This window comes from Pelobates fuscus, chromosome 10, assembly GCF_036172605.1.
Source record: "Pelobates fuscus isolate aPelFus1 chromosome 10, aPelFus1.pri, whole genome shotgun sequence".
NCBI lineage: Eukaryota > Metazoa > Chordata > Amphibia > Anura > Pelobatidae > Pelobates > Pelobates fuscus.
The window spans coordinates 101,438,806-101,457,648 of NC_086326.1; the positions used below are offsets into that span (position 1 = coordinate 101,438,806).

Consider the following 18,843-nt stretch of genomic DNA (forward strand, 5'->3'; position numbering starts at 1 on the left):
TACATTTAATGAAACTGTAATGAAAATGTCAACTTTTTTTTTTATCTTGCTGAGCAGTCTTGTTGGTTCGGAATCTGTTTTATCTGACTAACCTCTGCTCAAAATAACTTGTCTCCTGCTGTGAATGTTCTATGTGAATCCGCAGCAACAGGCAAGTTAGGTTGAGCAGCAGTTGGTCAGATAACAGCAGAGTCCGACCCAAAATGGGTGTTCAGCCAGATAGAAAAGTTACATTTTCTCTCTGATCAAATATGCTTAAAACTTAATAAAAGGAGGAACTCACAAAAGTTTGTCACTACAGATTTCTGTTAGTTCAATAAAAAAGGCATTACTTGATTATTTTGGTTCAGTATTTTTAACCTGAATTTTCCAAGTTAGTTGTCAGGTCACAACTCATAATTTAGTTAATAGGCCCCCAAATTAACGGACAAATACACACTGCAAGCCAAGATTACCATAAAAAGCTGCACTTTTACCAGCACAATTAATGAGCAGCTGCAGCTCATTTAGTACATGGTCTACAGCTCTGGGGAGAAAAAGGCTATTTTAAGTTTTATCTTAAAGGAAGTCCATTGTGTATTTATCTTTTGTTCTGCTTTCTAAAAGATCTTTAAAAAATGCTAATAATATTATTTAGACTTTTACAACTAATATATAATGAAAAATTGAATTGTTTTTCTCTGTATAGAAACTCAGTTTATTTTTGCCTATATAAATGAGATTAACGTGTCCCTCTATTAGCCCTGAAATCAGAATAATTGAGACCTGCTGCAAAACCCAAAACAAAAGACAAGTGTGAAAGGGGCACTCCAGACCCCTAAAGCAAGTCAGCTCCCTGTGTGGAGTGTATTTTTTTTATTTTACTAAGAGTGCAGGTACTTTTATAAGTTAACCTTGTTACAACCCTCTGGCTATCAATCACTTGACTGGCCCTGTTACTTCCTGGTTGCTTAGATAAGTGGAGCTAACCTCAAGAGGAGGTAAATGGACAGAGCATCTCTCTTGCAAAGTCTTCTCATTGAACTGCATTGGGAAGTATGTGATTGGACAGTCAATTAATGCTAATCATCAAAAACAAATTGTTCAAATTTACATAGATTGACTAAAGATTTATTGTGTCAGAATATAAAATATATACTATGCCCATGCTGTTCATAAGGATAATATTATGTATATTTTAAACAATGTATTTATATGGAAGCCTGATACAGGCATCTACTAGATTTCCTGCAAAAAACAAACAAAAATTACCTGTATGTATAGGTTAATGTGCCATCAAATCTAATGAGACTTTATTTTGCCAGTAAAGGTGTGCATTAGATTTAAGTAAATACGGTATATATAACTAAACCCTGAGTTCCACATCAAATGTTTCTCCAGTGAAAAGTCTTTAAATAATAAAGTAATAGTACTTTATCTTATGGAACAACATTGCATCTTCATCCAGTATCGTCTCAATAAAAAAATTATTAGTAATTAATTTGTTGAGCGCCAGTACCCCAGCCAGGCCTTCTCTAAGGTTTATAGGGTTAAGAGGACAATTGAAACTGGTGGGTTTTTTTTGTAAAGAATTCATAATTTGCTTAGTTGTGTGTGATCTCTGCTCTCGGCAAGAAGCTTACAATCCCGCTGTTTGTCTTTTGATCCCACAGAGAAACCGGTCAGCTTGAGTTACCGATGTCCCTGCAGATACTTTGAAAGCAACGTGGCCAAAAGCAACATCAAGCACCTGAAGATTCTGTCGACCACCAACTGCTCTCTACAGATTGTGTAAGTACCCATCCCCTCCCTACAAAAAACAACCCTGACCCCTCTTCAGCCTCCAGCCGGGCCTTCAGATTTGCAGAAGCAATCCTTCCTTGTAAACTATAATTTTTTTAAATTAAAACCATAACACATGCTCTCCTTCGTTATGTAATGAATCTTTGTTTTCAACTAGACAAGTCACTTGGTGATGGCATTAATTTCATGACCATAGCTTGAACCAACTTGTCTCTTGCGTTCTCTAAGTATCTCAAAGTTTTCCAAGTACTTCAAACTCTTCAGGATGAATAATTCCAACCCATTATTACAGGTCATATCTCTGGTCACGTTCTGACACATACTGTTTCCTTACCACCACCTACTCTTCCATCACACAATAAAGGTCAGGCACTGCCACTCATGGCTGACCTAGAATCCATGCCTACTAATGTAAACAGTCAAAAAGGTCAGGCACTGCCATACAATATCGCCAACAAAACGCTGTCAAATACAGATAGTGCTATACATTATATGTAAGACGTGGGTGTTTTAGAGTGGTTTGAAGGTTTGAATAATATATATCTAAATAAATGCATTAGGTTGCATTATACTTGCTTGGGTTCAATATTTTCCCATGTCACTCCCAACATAACCATGTCTTCTCAGTTTCTGTGCACTTATCCCCTTCTCCTCTTTCCCTGACAGTGCCCGTCTGAAACACAGTGGTAAACAGATTTGCCTGGACCCCAAGATTAAATGGATTCAGGAATATCTGGAAAAAGCCTTGAACAAGTAAGCAGGCAACAGCAGAGGTGCAGCCACAACCCCCGGCCTGAAATGTGTTAAGACATGTCCTCTACGGGCACCCACAAACCACTCTTTCGGAATCCCGTAACGTATCTCCTGCTGAGCATTGTCACAACCCTAACACTTTCCAAAGACTTAAAGGGGGTGTCTATTTGATAAAGCCGAGACAGCAAAATAATCACTTTTCTACACCTTAATGTCTTGGTGGTATCTCCAAATTCACAAGTGAACTCCCATAGCCAGTTCATTGTAAGATTCACAGCCAGGCTGCTACTGTGAACTGTACCATTTGCAGTAATAATAGTCTGTATTTAAGGTACGGTACAGTATTACACACTATAGTTATAACTCAGTGTTACAGAAGTCTAACCGACCTGTTCAGTCCGTGCGTTTTCTCTCTGTGTACAGGTTTTCCTCTGTTTAACGTAATTTTGGAGCCTAGTGAGCTGTGACAGAAGGAAAGAGGGCTAAGCCTTGCATTACTGTCATTGAGTGCTAAATTACCCTTTTAAATCGTTATGGGCTACTGCTTCAGTGCAATGCCGGTATATCCTGCCCCTATAAACAGGAAGACAGGAGAGGTGCCTGTTAAAGGAGCCTGCCTTATCTTCTGTTATGGGTAGAGTACATGCATTTTAAAAATTTTGTAACCACAGGACCAATTTGTGTAGTATATATAACTTTTATTTTGATACTTTTTCCGGTGGGGGTGGGTCGGTGATTCTGAGGGTTACTTCGCTCCCACTAAATGCAATACAATCTTCACATTAAGTCAGTGCAATACTTTGCAGGTCCTTCCAGTAGAAAGGAATCTGTGAGCCTAGCAGATAAAAAAAGGACTTCCATGGTTGATTGACTCTCTCAGACATTTCTAAAAACTCACCGAATCATCCACAAAGGAAAGGGTTAAAACTAGTATTTTCAAACGAACTACATGAATTCTGTGATGATTCTTTACTTGGAACCTTGAAAGTTCCAATGTTCTACGAGAAGAATGAAAAAACACAAAAGTCTTCTCTCAGTCAGCTTCACACCAAATGAGATTTCCCAGCTGCCCAGTGTTTTATTTTGAGGTTCGCAAAAATCCTTTCAGCATCTGGTCTCATTCTCCCTAGCCTACACGAAGACAGCCCTATTCCAGCTGCCTGCATGATTTTATGAATATTTTTTTAACCTGCGTCAAAACATTGGTTTTGCTTCTATGCCAAAACGCAAATGCCATAACAAGAACACAAGCATACAAGCTTTTTTTTTTTTTTTTTGTAATTATGCAGGCAATTCTTACCAGGTAGGAATGGACTTTCGTTAGTAATTATCAATGTTTAAACCTGACTTCAGGACCAACTATAGATTCTTTTTTAAAAAGCACTTCATTTTTTTATATACACTTTTTATTTAACAAAAAAACTCTTCCTTTTATATTCAACACATTGTTCATGTACATAATTTGCACCGCAGCTGCAGGGAACGTACAAATGCCAAATAATACAGTCACATACTCTGATTTCATAGTTTTTGTTTTCTGTAAATGAGTTGGCCTGCTTACGGTGCAAAAATCTGAAGAGCAACTGATAGCAGCCAGGATGTTTGGTGCCCACATCGTATGTTCACAAGAAGTAATGTCTATAGACGCATAAACTCTGTCTCAGATAAACTTTATTCTGCTTTAATCCAAAAAGCAATATTTGGGATTTTGTTTAATCAATGGTTGGTGGATTACAGAGTAGGCAAAGGTGCACATGGCCTACAAAGTCATTAAATGAAGTGATAGGACACAGAGTTGCTGAGGCAAACCTAGTAGGAAACTCAAGAGAAAGCAACCAGGAATCCAGACAGCCGGTGTGAAATCAAAATAATAATGGTTAATGCACAACTGCCAGCAGAATATGCCTATTTAGTTATGCAATAGCCCCCTTCTGTTGCAACATTTTCCCATCTGTTGTTAAACCCCCTCTTTTTGACAATCGGGGGGCATACAAAGTCCCTGATATAAAAATTGTTGCCTTTCACTAAAATTAACCATTACATTAAAAAACAAAACAAAAAAATGTATACCTCTTTTCATCTTTTCTAGCGTAGAGAGTGAGATAATCCAACCAAGGTTTACTGAATGGAATTTGGGTGAAATTATTTACAGTCAACAAAGTGTCTTCCTTTGCACCCTGGTACGCAATTATGTTTTCAGCATTGGAACCCCCATACTTTGAGATGTGTATGAGGGCAAAAACATACACAAATAATTCCAGACATGAAAAAAGTCTTTTATGTGGAAATTCTTACTTAATCGTACAATTATATCTAATAGGAAGGGAAACTTCTGAGATTACTGCCTAGGTTACAACAAACGGAAGAATGAGCTTTGTCAATCACATTTGTTTATGCACAGACATAGTGTGTAAACTGTGCAAGCTCTTTCTCAGTGGTCAGAAACCCATTCTCACAACGCCTCTAATGCTTGGAATACTAGAGCAGGGTTAGGCCACCTTCGACACTCCAGATGTTGTGGACTACAGCTCCTTTAATGCTCTTACAGCCATAATGCTGGCAAAGCATTAGGGGAGATGTAGTCTACAAAACATCAGAAGTACCAAAGGTTGCTTATCCCTGTATTTAAGGCTCAATTTGAAGGATAGTTTATGATACACAATAAAATGTAATCCATTATAAACTCTAGCACAGGGCTAGACAAAATCTAGTTCTCTATCTGTTGTGGAACTGGAACTCCCCTGATGCTTGGCTATCTTTAAGGCTAGCAAAGCATTATGGAAGGTGTAGTTCTACAATGGATGGGGCTCTATGTTAAGTTCTAAGAATGGTACGATTACCATGGCAACCAACCAAATACGCTTCCCTGCTTATTGTCCCTTTTTGAGTACTTTGCTCTAGAATTATTATTCACGCATCACCCACTGTATAATGCTTTTAGTCCCCACTTCCTGTGCAGTGCTGCAATCAGATCTATGTTGGTGTTTGGTGTGCAACCAGAGGTTAGAAATTCAATAAGAGAGTTTGATCATTGGATCTAAAAGTATGTGTTGAGCACACACAGTGCCTAAACAGTAAAATGTGTGTTATCCCTTTACTATGTATAGTTCTGGCAAGTTCACCTGCTGAAGGTTTATGCATTGTAACACATTGTTTAATTGAGTAACCCTCAAAAAAGTAATGAAAGAACATCTGGCTGGCCTTTCCTGGCTGTTGGACAACCCCCACACTCTTACCTTCCTGCCCCACACATACATCAATTCTTCTGAGTGTAGTGGGACCCTCCATGCATAGACTGCTTTTTGTCTCTTTGCAAACCTCTGACCTTGATACAGGATGTGCATTTGCTCCTGTGTGAGGGGCCATCTTAATTAAAGACACCGACCCTCAAAGACTCTCGTAAATTAGGTGCCCCAAAGGTGCCTCTAGGGTTAGACAACCAGAACCAAAACAACGTGACAAAGCTCTTAACCCTTTCACTATCTAGAAAACAGCCAAGGAATATGAAGTTAGCCTCTTTGAAACCAGAAACTTGACACCCCCAACTCATAAAATAAAGAATTCTGTGTCTGCACAGGATCTGCTGATGTGTAAAGGATGTCTATAAGATTCTTATTTTAACAATGTATCCATTCTTTCTGTGATCTTTGGATTTCAGTCTTGATCGTTACGTTCAAATTAGATTTTCATGACAGTGTCTGGGTTAATGTAAAATAGCTTTCTCACATAGTGACATTTATTTTATTTGTTGCCACCCGGTTTGTAACCAAAAATAAGTTGGCAAAAAAAAAGTGAATTTAGTGCTGTGTTACCGTGTTTTATTGGTAAGCCAGGCAGCAGATCTGTTAAATTGTCACTTCCTTTTAACTTTGAAATGATTATATACTAATCAAAGCACTAACCCTGCATTATATTGCAAGGCTTTACCAATCCTAACATGGTCCAGTTCAGCTGTTGACCTTATCATAAATACATTTCTGATTGCCATAGTCAACTTGCTGCTGGCATTGTAAAAGAACTAGCCAGATCTTGCATGGCCATTGTAGATCTGAGAATAGAACCTGTCCCTCGGGTAATTATCATTACAAGACTTCTTTGATAAGCGAAAATCATGCCCAGCAGGCATTAACTGTGCAGGTATTTTTATGTAAGTTTGTTTGAGCAGATAAGATCAGATCTTGCCTTTGAGAAACAATTTTTTTTGTTTAATGGAAAATAGGTGCTAGAGGGCTACAATAAAATCAAAGCTACCCTGTAGAGTGCTATTTCACTATCAATGTACAGAGATGGGGCAAAACTGCTGCATTTCAAACCATATAAATGTGGGGGTCAAACGTATAAATAGACACCTTACCTAAATTTTATTGGTTACGCCATTTACTTATAAAGAAAAGCCTCAACCACTGTGTTCGCATGCACATTCTGTATTTATGAGGAAGTTAACATTTTGGGGTGTAATTATCTCTCTGTTAACTCTAAGCCTCTATAATTTTCTAAAGAATTAATTCATTGTTCTGCTTACTTTACAAACTCCAATAAAGACTGATCTGCAGCATGCAAACAGGAAATGGGGAAAACAATCAGTAAAGCTAATACAGTGCTCCAAAAGCTAGGGCAATACTCCACATTTAGACAACATGGTGTGTACCAGAGGTAGGCAACCTTCGGCGCTTCAGATGTTGTGGACTTTATCTCCCCTGATGCTTTGCCAGCATTATGACTGTAAGAGTATTATGGCAACTGGCGCGTCAAAGGTTGCCTATCCCTGGTATCAAAGTGAAACATGGCTTGCTGAGCACCCTCAAGTATATCTTAGTAGTTAACCTTCGGCACTCCAAATGTCGTGGACAACATCTCCCATAATGCTCTTAGCATCAGGGGAGATGTAGTCCACAACATCTGGAGTGCCAAAGGTTGCCTATCCCTGTCTAGACTCATACTTAAGGGTATGTGCCTTATATTACCAATGATTTTTTTTTACTTTATAGCCTACTGCATGTTTATCGGCATCAAATGGAAGGAATGCAACTTTATGTAAACCAAAATTTGAAATGTTTTGTAAACTTGCACTGGCAATTAGATTGATTGGAACAAGGAATTCATCATCTGGCTGTATGCTGGCCAGAACTGATGGAGAAAGGGAGTTTGCCTTTACATTTCATAGGAGCTTGGACAGAAAGATCTAATTCATGGATCTAATTTATTCCTAGAAACTGAATGTGAATGATGTGTTCCAATGCATTCTTGGCTGTTCCGAGAATGGGCATTCTCTTGCACTCCTTTAATCTAGGCAGGAAAAAATCCTTGGGTTCTAATTTTTAGGGGTGCCTTGATAACTGCTTCTCTGGGCCATTGATGTTTTCTTGGGAGCATATGATCTAAAGACAAAACGACAAAACATTTTTATTGAAGTATTATGTATTTTCTGTAAACCTTCTGCTTAACCCTACAATATGCGATTCATTTCTAATCCTGTAGCTGTTACCTAGCTCAGCATAGGATGTGAATGTGTTAATGTGTTAATCGTCCATGCCTCTCCTGTAAATAATTATAATCTTTGTTTATCAGAGTATTCAATCAATGTTATATTATATTTTATATATTTTTCTATTTGTATGGATATTGAAGAAAAATGCATTATTCTCTTTTGATACTTTGTGTCAAAAATAAAAACTTTTTTATTTTACTCACGCCTCATGCCTTATAAAATCATTCTGTCTGTTAATTCTTTTTTAACAACTCCTTCCGCTAATTATTTTGTTCCTTCTTTATTCCTTCTTTGCTTTAAGCTATGCATGTTTTACTAAACTAATTTTGTCAGTTTTACTGCACAGGTACCCACTTAACCTAAAAGATAAACTACAGAGTTATATGTTCATATTTTACACACTACTTATGTTAAAGGGACAGTGAAAATCTTGTAACAAATAAACCATATATTAAATGCAGTGGTGATACATTTACGTGTCGTACTTAACCATTTAGAACAAAATAGGCCCAGCCTGGAAGGTTGAAATATAGTTTCTATTTTGATAATCAACTGGGCAACTTTAAACACATAAACTGTATTGAAATGTATTTGAATCCATGCGACATTAAAGTGACACTCCAGGCAGCAGGTATTTCATATGTCAACAATCAAAAAACAGTCCAAAGTATAAGAGATCATAAAAGATACCCACTATTACATATCTGCAATTTGGTGCAAATCTACACACTTTACATTATTGGCTCTGAACTCAAGGAATTAGCTTGGCCAATAGGGAGTCTTGTCTATGGCATCTAAAATTTATGAAATGTTTAACTTAGCGCTGCAAGGGTTAAAGTGTATGGAAGAGCAACTGATTAGCAGGAAGCAAAGCTCTCTGTACTCATTCTGCTTAGAGCAAGAGTTTCTGATTGACTTCAACGCTGTTATATGAATTGCAATTCTCACAAAACTTTGCAGTGTACACCTGCCCAGTGCCCACTCATTTAAGTTTTTTGAAACATCTATACAAAATACAGAGTGGGAACAATTACAGCTAATTCTGTGGGTCTGAAGTCGTAAAATACATACACGTTTAATTGATCCCTGGAGTGTATGTTGACGTTGGCGTGTAAGGTCCAAATTTATTCAAGTTTGCTTTCATGAGCTGCAATACTAATTTTTAAGGTCACCCCAAAATATGCTTTCCATCTTAATTTGCTCCTAATTTGCTAGCTAACCTTTTTATTATGCTCCACACATTTTTTGTGTTTTTACTAAAAAAATATAATTTAAAAATATATCTAAATATTGACAGTGGTTCTAACATTATAAAAAAAAATGAAACATTTTGGGCAGGTCCTCTACATCAATTATTGCCCTCTTATCAGTATTGAAGTAGGTATTAAAAGATTATTTTCTAATCAAATCTGGAAACATTAACATAGCATTACATACATCTGTGTCACAACTAAGTTTTTTTTTATGGAAAAAAACTAAAATTTTAGTTATCTTTAAATAGTTAAATATTTTTTACTAAAAATACATATATGCCATGTCTTAAAACCAGTATTTATAGCTACACTTACTATTAATTCAGCCAAGATATTACAAGTATTATTTGAAAATATATATATATATATATATTTCCAAATTTCTTTGTATTTTGCCTAAAATTCATTGCAGGAGTCCATGTTTATTTTAAAAAAAAAGTGAATTAAGATTAACTGACAACTACCGTTTAAATTCAGTTGTCAATTCATCAAGTCGGTTGACACTAAATATAGTTATAAAGGACATAAACCATAAACACAACTTTGCATTAATTATCACAGTGCACAAAACTTCTATTTATAATTATTAATGATTTATATTATATCTATTACTAGATTGGGTCCTGTCATGATGTTTATTAATCAAAATGTGTTATAATCACATTTTCTTAAGAACGTTTTTTTTCTGTCAGGATTTTTCTGTCACGTATAAAAGCCCAAAAATATTTAAAACATGCTAATTCACAGTGAACAATAAATAAATAATAACCAATAATAAAAAATAAAATAAAATAGAAATAATAAAATATAAATATATAAATAAATAATATTAATAATAAAATAATTAAAAAAGAAAAATCATATATATTATAAAATAATATATATTATTTTATCGAGGCATTGATAATTTATACATTATAATAATGACAGATATATAACCAATCAACAATATGCAGTAACAAGATTATATGTCATTAAAAATATTTAATGAAGTTCATTCTGCTCAACATTACCGAATGATGGGAAACATTCTTAACAAGAAGACACTGACCTCCAAGTCAGGTAGGTTAAAAGGTTTTCTAAAAACAAATAAATGAATTAATAAAAACTCCTGCAGACAATCTTTTGTGAATTTCGTGTCTTCTGCTGATTAACTTAAAGTTGTTTTTAGGGAAAAGGTACGTTTTAAAATGCAACAAAATGTTTGGTTCCATGTTAATGGTGAAAAACTGTTATATATTTTTGAAAATACATTCAGTTTTTAAATTTGAGCCCCATATTGTTAATCAGAGGTTTAGTAAATTTGGAGGACTACCAGTGTGAGGATGTCAATATGTGTCTGTCATTTTACCTGTGGTTGCAAATGTTAGTTTACCAATCTAATTATTAGAATGATTCTGATAATAGCTGTGAGGTACAGTTTCTAACCAGATTTTTTTTATCTGTACTTAGAATAAAACCTCCAGAAAAAAAAATTTTTTTTGGTAATTAGAAAAAAATGTTTACATTTAAAAAAAGACAACATTTTTTTTTTTTTAAATTTAGGGACAGTTTCAGCATTTGGTTTTGCGGTGTCAGTTTTAAATTAAGCATTAACCTTTAAGAAAAGCACTCAGATTTATTCACTACACCAAATATTGTTAGGAATTGATCGGGGAGGTTATTTTTTTCTCTTGAGTCTATTTCAAAATAGCAGAGACAGAATTATAGCCAATATTTTTTCCAATGAAGCTCTTTTGGCCAACAATTTTTGAATTCACAACGTTTTGCTTCCAATGTTGTTGCTAAATTTTATTAATAAATATCAGCAAGAAGCAGCTATTTCCTAACTGCAAAACATCACCAATGATGTTAGGTAAGAAGTCAAACAATTCAAAAACAGGTTGACTCCTCACAGGGGGGGTGCCAAAGGGCGCTCCTAACACTATAACCACTACAGCGAGTGTTGCTTTAGCCTCTACTTACCAACTGGTTTGCAAGCTTGCTGCGATTTTATGGCTACCTCTATCGCACCAAATTTAAAACATGCATCGGCCCTGTGGAAACAGATACAATTAATTTAACAACTGCCAACCCCTGATACATCCTACAGGGAAAAAATATATATATGAGAGGTGATATTACATTTAAAGCTTTAAAGCACATTTAATTTCCTTTAGGTATAGTTTAGACATGCTTTGAAAAGATCAGACACAATTTTAGAAAATGTTTTTTTCTTTATATAACGTAAAGTGAATGAGCATTTCAAATGAATGGTTCACAGAAAAGTGTCCAACCACAAAATTAAGGCAACAGCGAAGACCCACAGGGTATTCACACAGATATGGATGTGGCATAGTACAAAATCACAGTTCAGTACCATCCTATACAGTGAGCATGCGCAGTATGAGCCTTAAGTACCATAAAGATGTAGATGGTATGGTTACAACTCGGTGAACCCTATAATACAGCTAGTTTCTGGGTGGGGAAGGGGGGACCTTCGTAATAGTAGGCCACGAAGCATGGAAGCCAGCTGGTATTTTCTGGAAACAAATATCTATATGTTATTGAGCTTCCATCTTTACCTAATTGGCATTATGTTCATCCATCAATTTATCCCACGCATCTAATGGAAGTTGATAAGAGCTATAGAGTGGGAAAGAGGGAGGTTATCACTCTCAGTGGTTATGGTGCAAGCATTTTTTTGGGAGCAGTCACTCTGGTTTTTGTTAATTTTTTTTTGAGTGGTATGTCAAAACTGAGGGTCTCACAGGCCCCAAAGCCTGGACCTTCTGCTGTTCCTGAAATAATATGGAATTGTCACTTCTGCATACCTATGCACATATGTCCATATTTGGATTGCAATAATAGGCTATGAGCATCGGGTTAAGGCACCCCAGACGATCACTGTCAATTAAATATGTACCTACGTATATACTGTATATATTAAGTGGAAATTCAACATCCATATTATCACAGTGACAGTAGAATGGTTGGGTGTTGGAAGCTTCTGAGAAAGTCTTTGTTTTTGTGATACAGATTAAAAATAGTTTGAGGAAAATATTGGGGTCTAAACCCAAAATGTCTATTAGCATTTCAGTGCTTAAAAATGGCAATTTAAAATAATTAAGCATTCTTTCTAATATTCACGCAATGGGATTCCTAATCAAATGAAAATACACAAACTGAGGTTAAAATCTCTACGTTTATGTTAATTTATAGAAACATCATGCACAGCTTGCGTTAAAGCATGCCTTCTAACACCCTTGCAATAAGATACCCATTAAAATAAAAAGGTTTAATAACACTATTATTTATTATCACAATACTTTCTCTTTAAGAGGAAACAGCCAACCATATCTATGCACTGCAAAAATAAATAATAATAATAAAAAAAAGAGGAAACGGACATTAAAAGCAACTATAGCTATTCCTGTTCGATATGCCAAATGTAGAAATTCTGTTAAATCATATCAGAGGACTATAATTCAATTTAGAATTTAGCAATTCGCTTCAAATAGTAAATGATACTCAAATAGATAAATGGGGTAATTGTTCTGAAGTTAACAGTTAATCAATCAAGAGTGCATTTCAAATGTAGGATGACAATAGGATTTATCGCTTATCGTTCTGCAAAACCGCTGAGTAATGAGAAATACAGTTATATTTGAGAAACTGTGATGTGTCATTAAATGTTTTGTTATTAAAAATCTTTTTTTGCATTTTAACTAGCTCTTAAAGGAAAACTCCATGCACTATAAAAACTACAGTGTGCTCAGTGTGCTGTAGTAGTTATGGTGCCAGGAGTGCCCAGGTGTCACCTCACCCCCCCATTGTAATTAGCCAATCTGCCAATCTGCTTTAGAACAGTCTACTTTTTACCTGTATTTACTGCCTCCACTAAAGCTACAGGAGAGCTGGAAACTTTTTGTCTAAGCTAAGTCCAGCTGTGCAGGGTTAGATCATGGGCTGAGAGTGGCCAGCTAATAAGGCAGCCCTGCACTACTGGGATTAGCTAACAGGCAAACTTCCAAATCTTCTGTTTCTGTAATGGAGGAAGAGAGCAGGAAAGAAGTCAAACCATTGTTTAGCAGTTTGACTACTTACATTGGTGGGGCACCAGAGTACTCCTGACACCATAATCACTACATCTTGCCTTAGTGGTTATGGTACTTTGAGAGTTCCTTTAAGCGGGCACTATGGGCATGTTAACCTCCATCTCATTGATTGAATCCCCTTGTGCCATCTGAATGGTTTAACACTAAATGAGAGTACCTAGCAGACTGCAGCCTAGCTCTGGCAATGACTAATGATACTGGATTAGCCCAATTGGTGAAGAGAGGCAGTTATTTGCTGAGAGTGTCAGCTCACCTATTTCAGGCTATTACTGCCATCCATTGCTGGTATGAATTGGTATGGTTTAGGTGGAGTATAATGTCCACCTTAGGCAAACTTCCATCAGTAACCGAGCTCTAGGTGCCAAGGACCTTCATTCAGTGTTAAACCATTCAAAAACTAAGACTGAACACAGGGATGTCACCAGAGGAATTAAGACACCATGACCACTTCAATGAGCTGAAGTGTTTGTAATGCTTAGATAGTCCCCTTAAACATGTTTTTTCTACATTATTTGGGTGTTCTGTGGGGTCAGCTATAGCATAGAGTCTACACTATAGCTGACCAAGCAGAACACCAAATGAATGTAGAAAAAAACATGGTCTACACCTGGGATAGGAAATCATCGCACCCCAGATGTTGTGGACTACATCTCCCTTGATGCTTTGCCAGCATTGTAGCTGTAAAAGCATTATGGAAGATGTAGTCCAAAACATCTGGAGTGCCGAAGGTTGCCTACCCCGGGCTACACTGTAAACCATGCAAAGCAAAAAGGTACATCCACAGCTGTTGTACAAAAAACAAACTAGTTAGATGTGAGTAATACATCCAGATCTATACTAATTGTTGAGTGGAGTGTTACATAGAAGGAGGGTATACACTTACCCTAAAAAGAGTATTGAACTCAGGTGTGAAGTGAGTACATGTAAAGTAAACAGGATAAAACAACAGAGTGTAAATCCACAAAAAATGGGCTTAAAAGGTACAACACACGTGTGTCAACTCACATTGTTAAGAGCCTCTAGGTGACAGGCTTAAATCACATCAGCGTTAGTGTGATCTGATGCGGTCCACTCACACAATTAGTATAGATCTGAGTGTATTACTCACATCTAACTGGTTTGTTTTTGTACACTAGTAAATATATAGTTGGTGAAAGAGAAACCTACTAGAGTGTGTAGCAGCTTTGTTTAATTTATTACTGTACTATCTTTAAGCGCACTGTACAGAGTAAACACTTTTTCTACATCCACAGCTCTTGTAGAACTCCAAATCCTATGTTGATTTGGCAGACTAATGGCAAGTGGCTAGCAAAGCATCATAGGAGTTGAAGATCTGTAACATTTGGAGATCTGTCTTTTGGCTATTCTCATTATAGGCTATTACCCATCTCACATTTCTGCTTTGGAATAATGTTACGTACAGAACACATTCAATATACATTCCATATTCACATAAGGTAGTGGACTGCATGGAAGACAAGCTTGCCTTCAACATGTAGAATGCTCATCATCTTCATAGGTAATGATATGGGATAATGATTGCCACCTTTAGTAGCAACTAAATTATTTTGTGTCTTGAATGAACGAGTGCATTAAATAAAGTAAAATGTACTTGCCAGTAATGAAATACAAAATATTTTCTGTACATCTGGCAAAATGCTATGTAGAATGCCATCATTCGTTCATTTTAAACTTTGATGAGCTTGCATATTTTTTATGTATTTCAAAATGACTTTGTATCATACTGAATCAGTACGCGCAAACATTCAGCTTCCCTTAACTCCACGGAAAACGGCTCAACAAGTCAACATTCTTCTGGACTTCAACCAAGGATAGAAACTTGGCCAAGACAAAGCATGAGCTACAGGAATGGACCACATTTCCCAAAACCTGATCCCTCACCAGGGAATCATCACCACAAACTAATCCCGTTTCCACTAGTTGAAGACTGTTCTGTTTAATGATGGATGGACATGTGAACTTTCTCAGAATTTGACCCATTATAGGTGGAGTGCAAAATCATTTGCAATAAAAGGGTCAACTACCTAAACAGCTGGAGTTGGAAACCTGTCAAAATGGGAGTCCTCTGATCCAATTTTCTGTTACCACTATTATGATCTATATTGTTGGATTTGGATTCCATGCATCGAAAGTACGGTACAAAGGTTTTCTTGGACCACCATGCATTATGTTGATACTATGTGCACTGTAAAATGTCAGGTCCAAATTTAACATTGGTCTTATCTTAAAGGGGAACAGTAACTAGCCAGGAATTTTAATGTTTACATATCCCTGTATTTAACAAGTATGTTTTTATGAGGTGTGAAAAGTAAAATTAAATGTGAACCAGAAACTGGGCGCCTCCATCTTAGCTCCCTGTCCATCATTGTTATAAGATCTTTCCTTTGCACTTGACTATCAGCATAGGTAGAGCATACGAAGAAGAGGATAATGCAACACTGATTATATACAGTGCCCTGGCTTTGCCTTTTCTAAACAGGATTATGATGTCAATTGACAACAATTGCCAAAGCTTTATTTGAATTTAACAGAAAACAGAACATCTCATGAAAAAAAAAGGCTAACTGGGATTCTAGGTAATTTTTCTATGTTTTATTCAACAGTGAGAATTACAGAGAAGTAACTGTTCCCCTTTAAAGAAAAATGCCAAACACTATATTCACTACAGTGCACTGTAGTGGTTATGGTACCAGGTATTCCCTGGCACCCTTTGATTTTTAAAACTGTTTTTAGAATGGTTGACTTCTTACCTGAGGTCTATAAAGCACTACTCCACACCTCTACTACTTTTGACAAAGAGCTTTAAGTTCTCCTGAAGTAAGCTCTGTAGTTTAGGGCTAGCATACTGGCTGAGAGAGTCAGTTGTTCACTTTCAGCCGGTGAGCTAAGTCCTGTACCGCTGTGCTTAGCTCAGACAGAAGGCTTTTGGTGGAGGCAGAGAGCGGTGCTTGGTGGACCGCAGAGAACATGTCAAAATGGTTTGACTACTTATAATGGGGTGACTCCGGACACTCCTGGCACCATAACCTCTCCAATACGTATGGTGGAATGTTTATTTCGGTGGTCATTTTTCCTCATTGCATTAATAATTAACAGGTATACAGACAGGCAAAACACATTTTAAAGAGAGAAAATATTTGGACATATAGCAACTTCTATGTATGACTTTGGGCCCACAATAGCCTCAAAAAATTAAGCTCTTTCCTACGAACTAATTTTATTTGTATATTATAATATATTAGCAGATAGCATCACTATGTGTATACATTGCTTTTTAGAGGTACATACAAATTTAAAGGCAAAAATGTCCAATTTTAATTATTCATGTAATCATTCAATCTTAATTGAAATATTAGAACATGGCTTTTACCTTAAATTATGTGAAATTCCCTTTATTACAATAATTCAGCCAAGTTCATAAAAGCAAAAAACATTTTTGTCACATACTGTAGGTATGACACATATAGATACATAAAAATAACCAAATATCCTGCTCATGGGTTTTAATTGGCTTAATAAAATGCCAACAGAACATGAAAGTTATATAAGTAAATGCACACGTACAGTAGATCAAGTTACAGTTGACTGCTGGACTGTTAAAAACTATTGAAATTAACTATTCTAGAACAAGTAGGAAATCAGGTAGGACTTTATGGTTAAGAGTAAAAATTTATATTTCTGATTCTGAAAGTGAAGAGATTATGGGAAAATCTCGTTCACTCCAAATGGGTGAAAAGACTATTTATCAAAGATCAGAACAATTTAAATTTAAATGCAAACTTTCATTTCTCTCACCCAAGTAATAAGGTCTGAAGAACAATTTTGAATATTATTACAAGTTTAATTTTGTTTAATAAGTTCTTTACAAAGCCAAGATTATTTGTTTCTTAAAAGTCATCACAACCATAATGGTTTGTAACTTAGATTAAAGGGACACTATAGTCACCTGAACAACTTTAGCTTAATGAAGCAGTTTTGGTGTATAGAACATGCCCTTGCAGCCTCACTGCTCAATCCTCTGCCATTTAGGAGTTAAATCCCTTTGTTTATGAACCCTAGTCACACCTCCCTGCATGTGACTTGCACAGCCTTCCATAAACACTTCCTGTAAAGAGAGCCCTATTTAGGCTTTCTTTATTGCAAGTTCTGTTTAATTAAGATTTTCTTATCCCCTGCTATGTTAATAGCTTGCTAAACCCTACAAGAGCCTCCTGTATGTGATTAAAGTTAAATTTAGAGATTGAGATTCAATTATTTAAGGTAAATTACATCTGTTTGAAGGTGAAACCAGTTTTTTTTTTTCATGCAGGCTCTGTCAATCATAGCCAGGGGAGGTGTGGCAAGGGCTGCATAAACAGAAACAAAGTGATTTAACTCCTAAATGACAGTGAATTGAGCAGTGAAATTGCAGGGGAATGATCTATACACTAAAACTGCTTTATTTAGCTAAAGTAATTTAGGTGACTATAGAGTTCCTTTAAGCTAGAAGGAGCAGGAAGCAATAATTCAGTGAGCGGCTCCAAGTTTCCTGATGTTGCCCTGATTTGAGTCCCAACTTACTACATTGAGCAACTACTAAAGAGCTTAGCTCTTGGAAAGCCGTTTAGTTAGATGAGGCACCTAGGTTAAACAAACTCTCCAACCATTATAGTGTGCTCAATGTAGGAGGTGGTTGGCGCCCAGTAGACTCCAAATAGATTGTCAAACTGTAAGCAAACTGTTTAACTACTTACATTAGGTAAGTGTCAGGGAGTCATTGGCACCATAACTAATACAGTTAACTATATTGTTTATGGTTTATGGAGTTCTGTAAAAAGCTCTGTAAAGAACCCAAGTTTAGCCCTCAAGCATAAACAAGTTGGCTCTAAAATGGCTTTGACAAATATGCCAAGATGAGAATTTGAGAGAATTTATTTGTAGAATTATCACTGATGTGCTCATCCTTTAGTGATTACCACCCTCCCCACCGAATCTCCGATGTCTACTAAGGTTGAAAACTAATGGCTTTCCTTTCAAGGTTTTGGGCTTTTTTCATAGTGTGCTGGTGGGTTTAAAATATGCCACTTTCTTGGAGTTTTAGGTTATGCTAAAGATGAAGTAAGCTTTACAAAAATGCAGGTAAGTTGCTAAACTAATTTCTTATCTACTCATTCAGAGATATTTAGATAAACAATTTAAATCAACATGTTTTTTTTATCACTTTAGAGTAAAATGAGCAGATCCTCCCTTTAAGGTGGCTTGTCACCTTCTGGGGTCTCTGCACTAAGTGTGATTTCACTTCTATGTGTCCAGTGGCCGTGGGGTGCAGTGGAAGGAAAGTTTTACTTACCAGAAGCTGTCGGTAACGGTGACCGCCATTATCTTCTTGCTGGTGGCTTCACCTTTACTGACACGTTTAACTTTTTCTTTACGAAACCTTATTGTTGTAAAATAGAGTAGTCTTCTTCAA

The 18,843-nt window shown here is 36.3% G+C and overlaps 1 protein-coding gene across 2 annotated transcripts in view; it reads left to right on the top strand.

Moving 5' to 3' along the window:
* Positions 1 to 18,843, top strand: part of CXCL12 (C-X-C motif chemokine ligand 12) — a 58,321-nt gene that overhangs the window by 21,565 nt on the left and 17,913 nt on the right. Inside the window, exons 2-4 of one of the 2 annotated variants that reach the window (XR_010085629.1) lie at positions 1,653 to 1,770; positions 2,449 to 4,245; positions 4,284 to 7,118. Coding sequence is in view for 1 of the 2 variants with exons in the window: in XM_063434600.1 (XP_063290670.1) it covers positions 1,653 to 1,770; positions 2,449 to 2,535 (205 nt within the window). In the remaining variant the exon portion in view is untranslated. Of the gene's footprint in view, positions 1 to 1,652; positions 1,771 to 2,448; positions 4,246 to 4,283; positions 7,119 to 18,843 lie in introns of those variants that run through there. The other variant, XM_063434600.1, reaches the window with a different exon arrangement.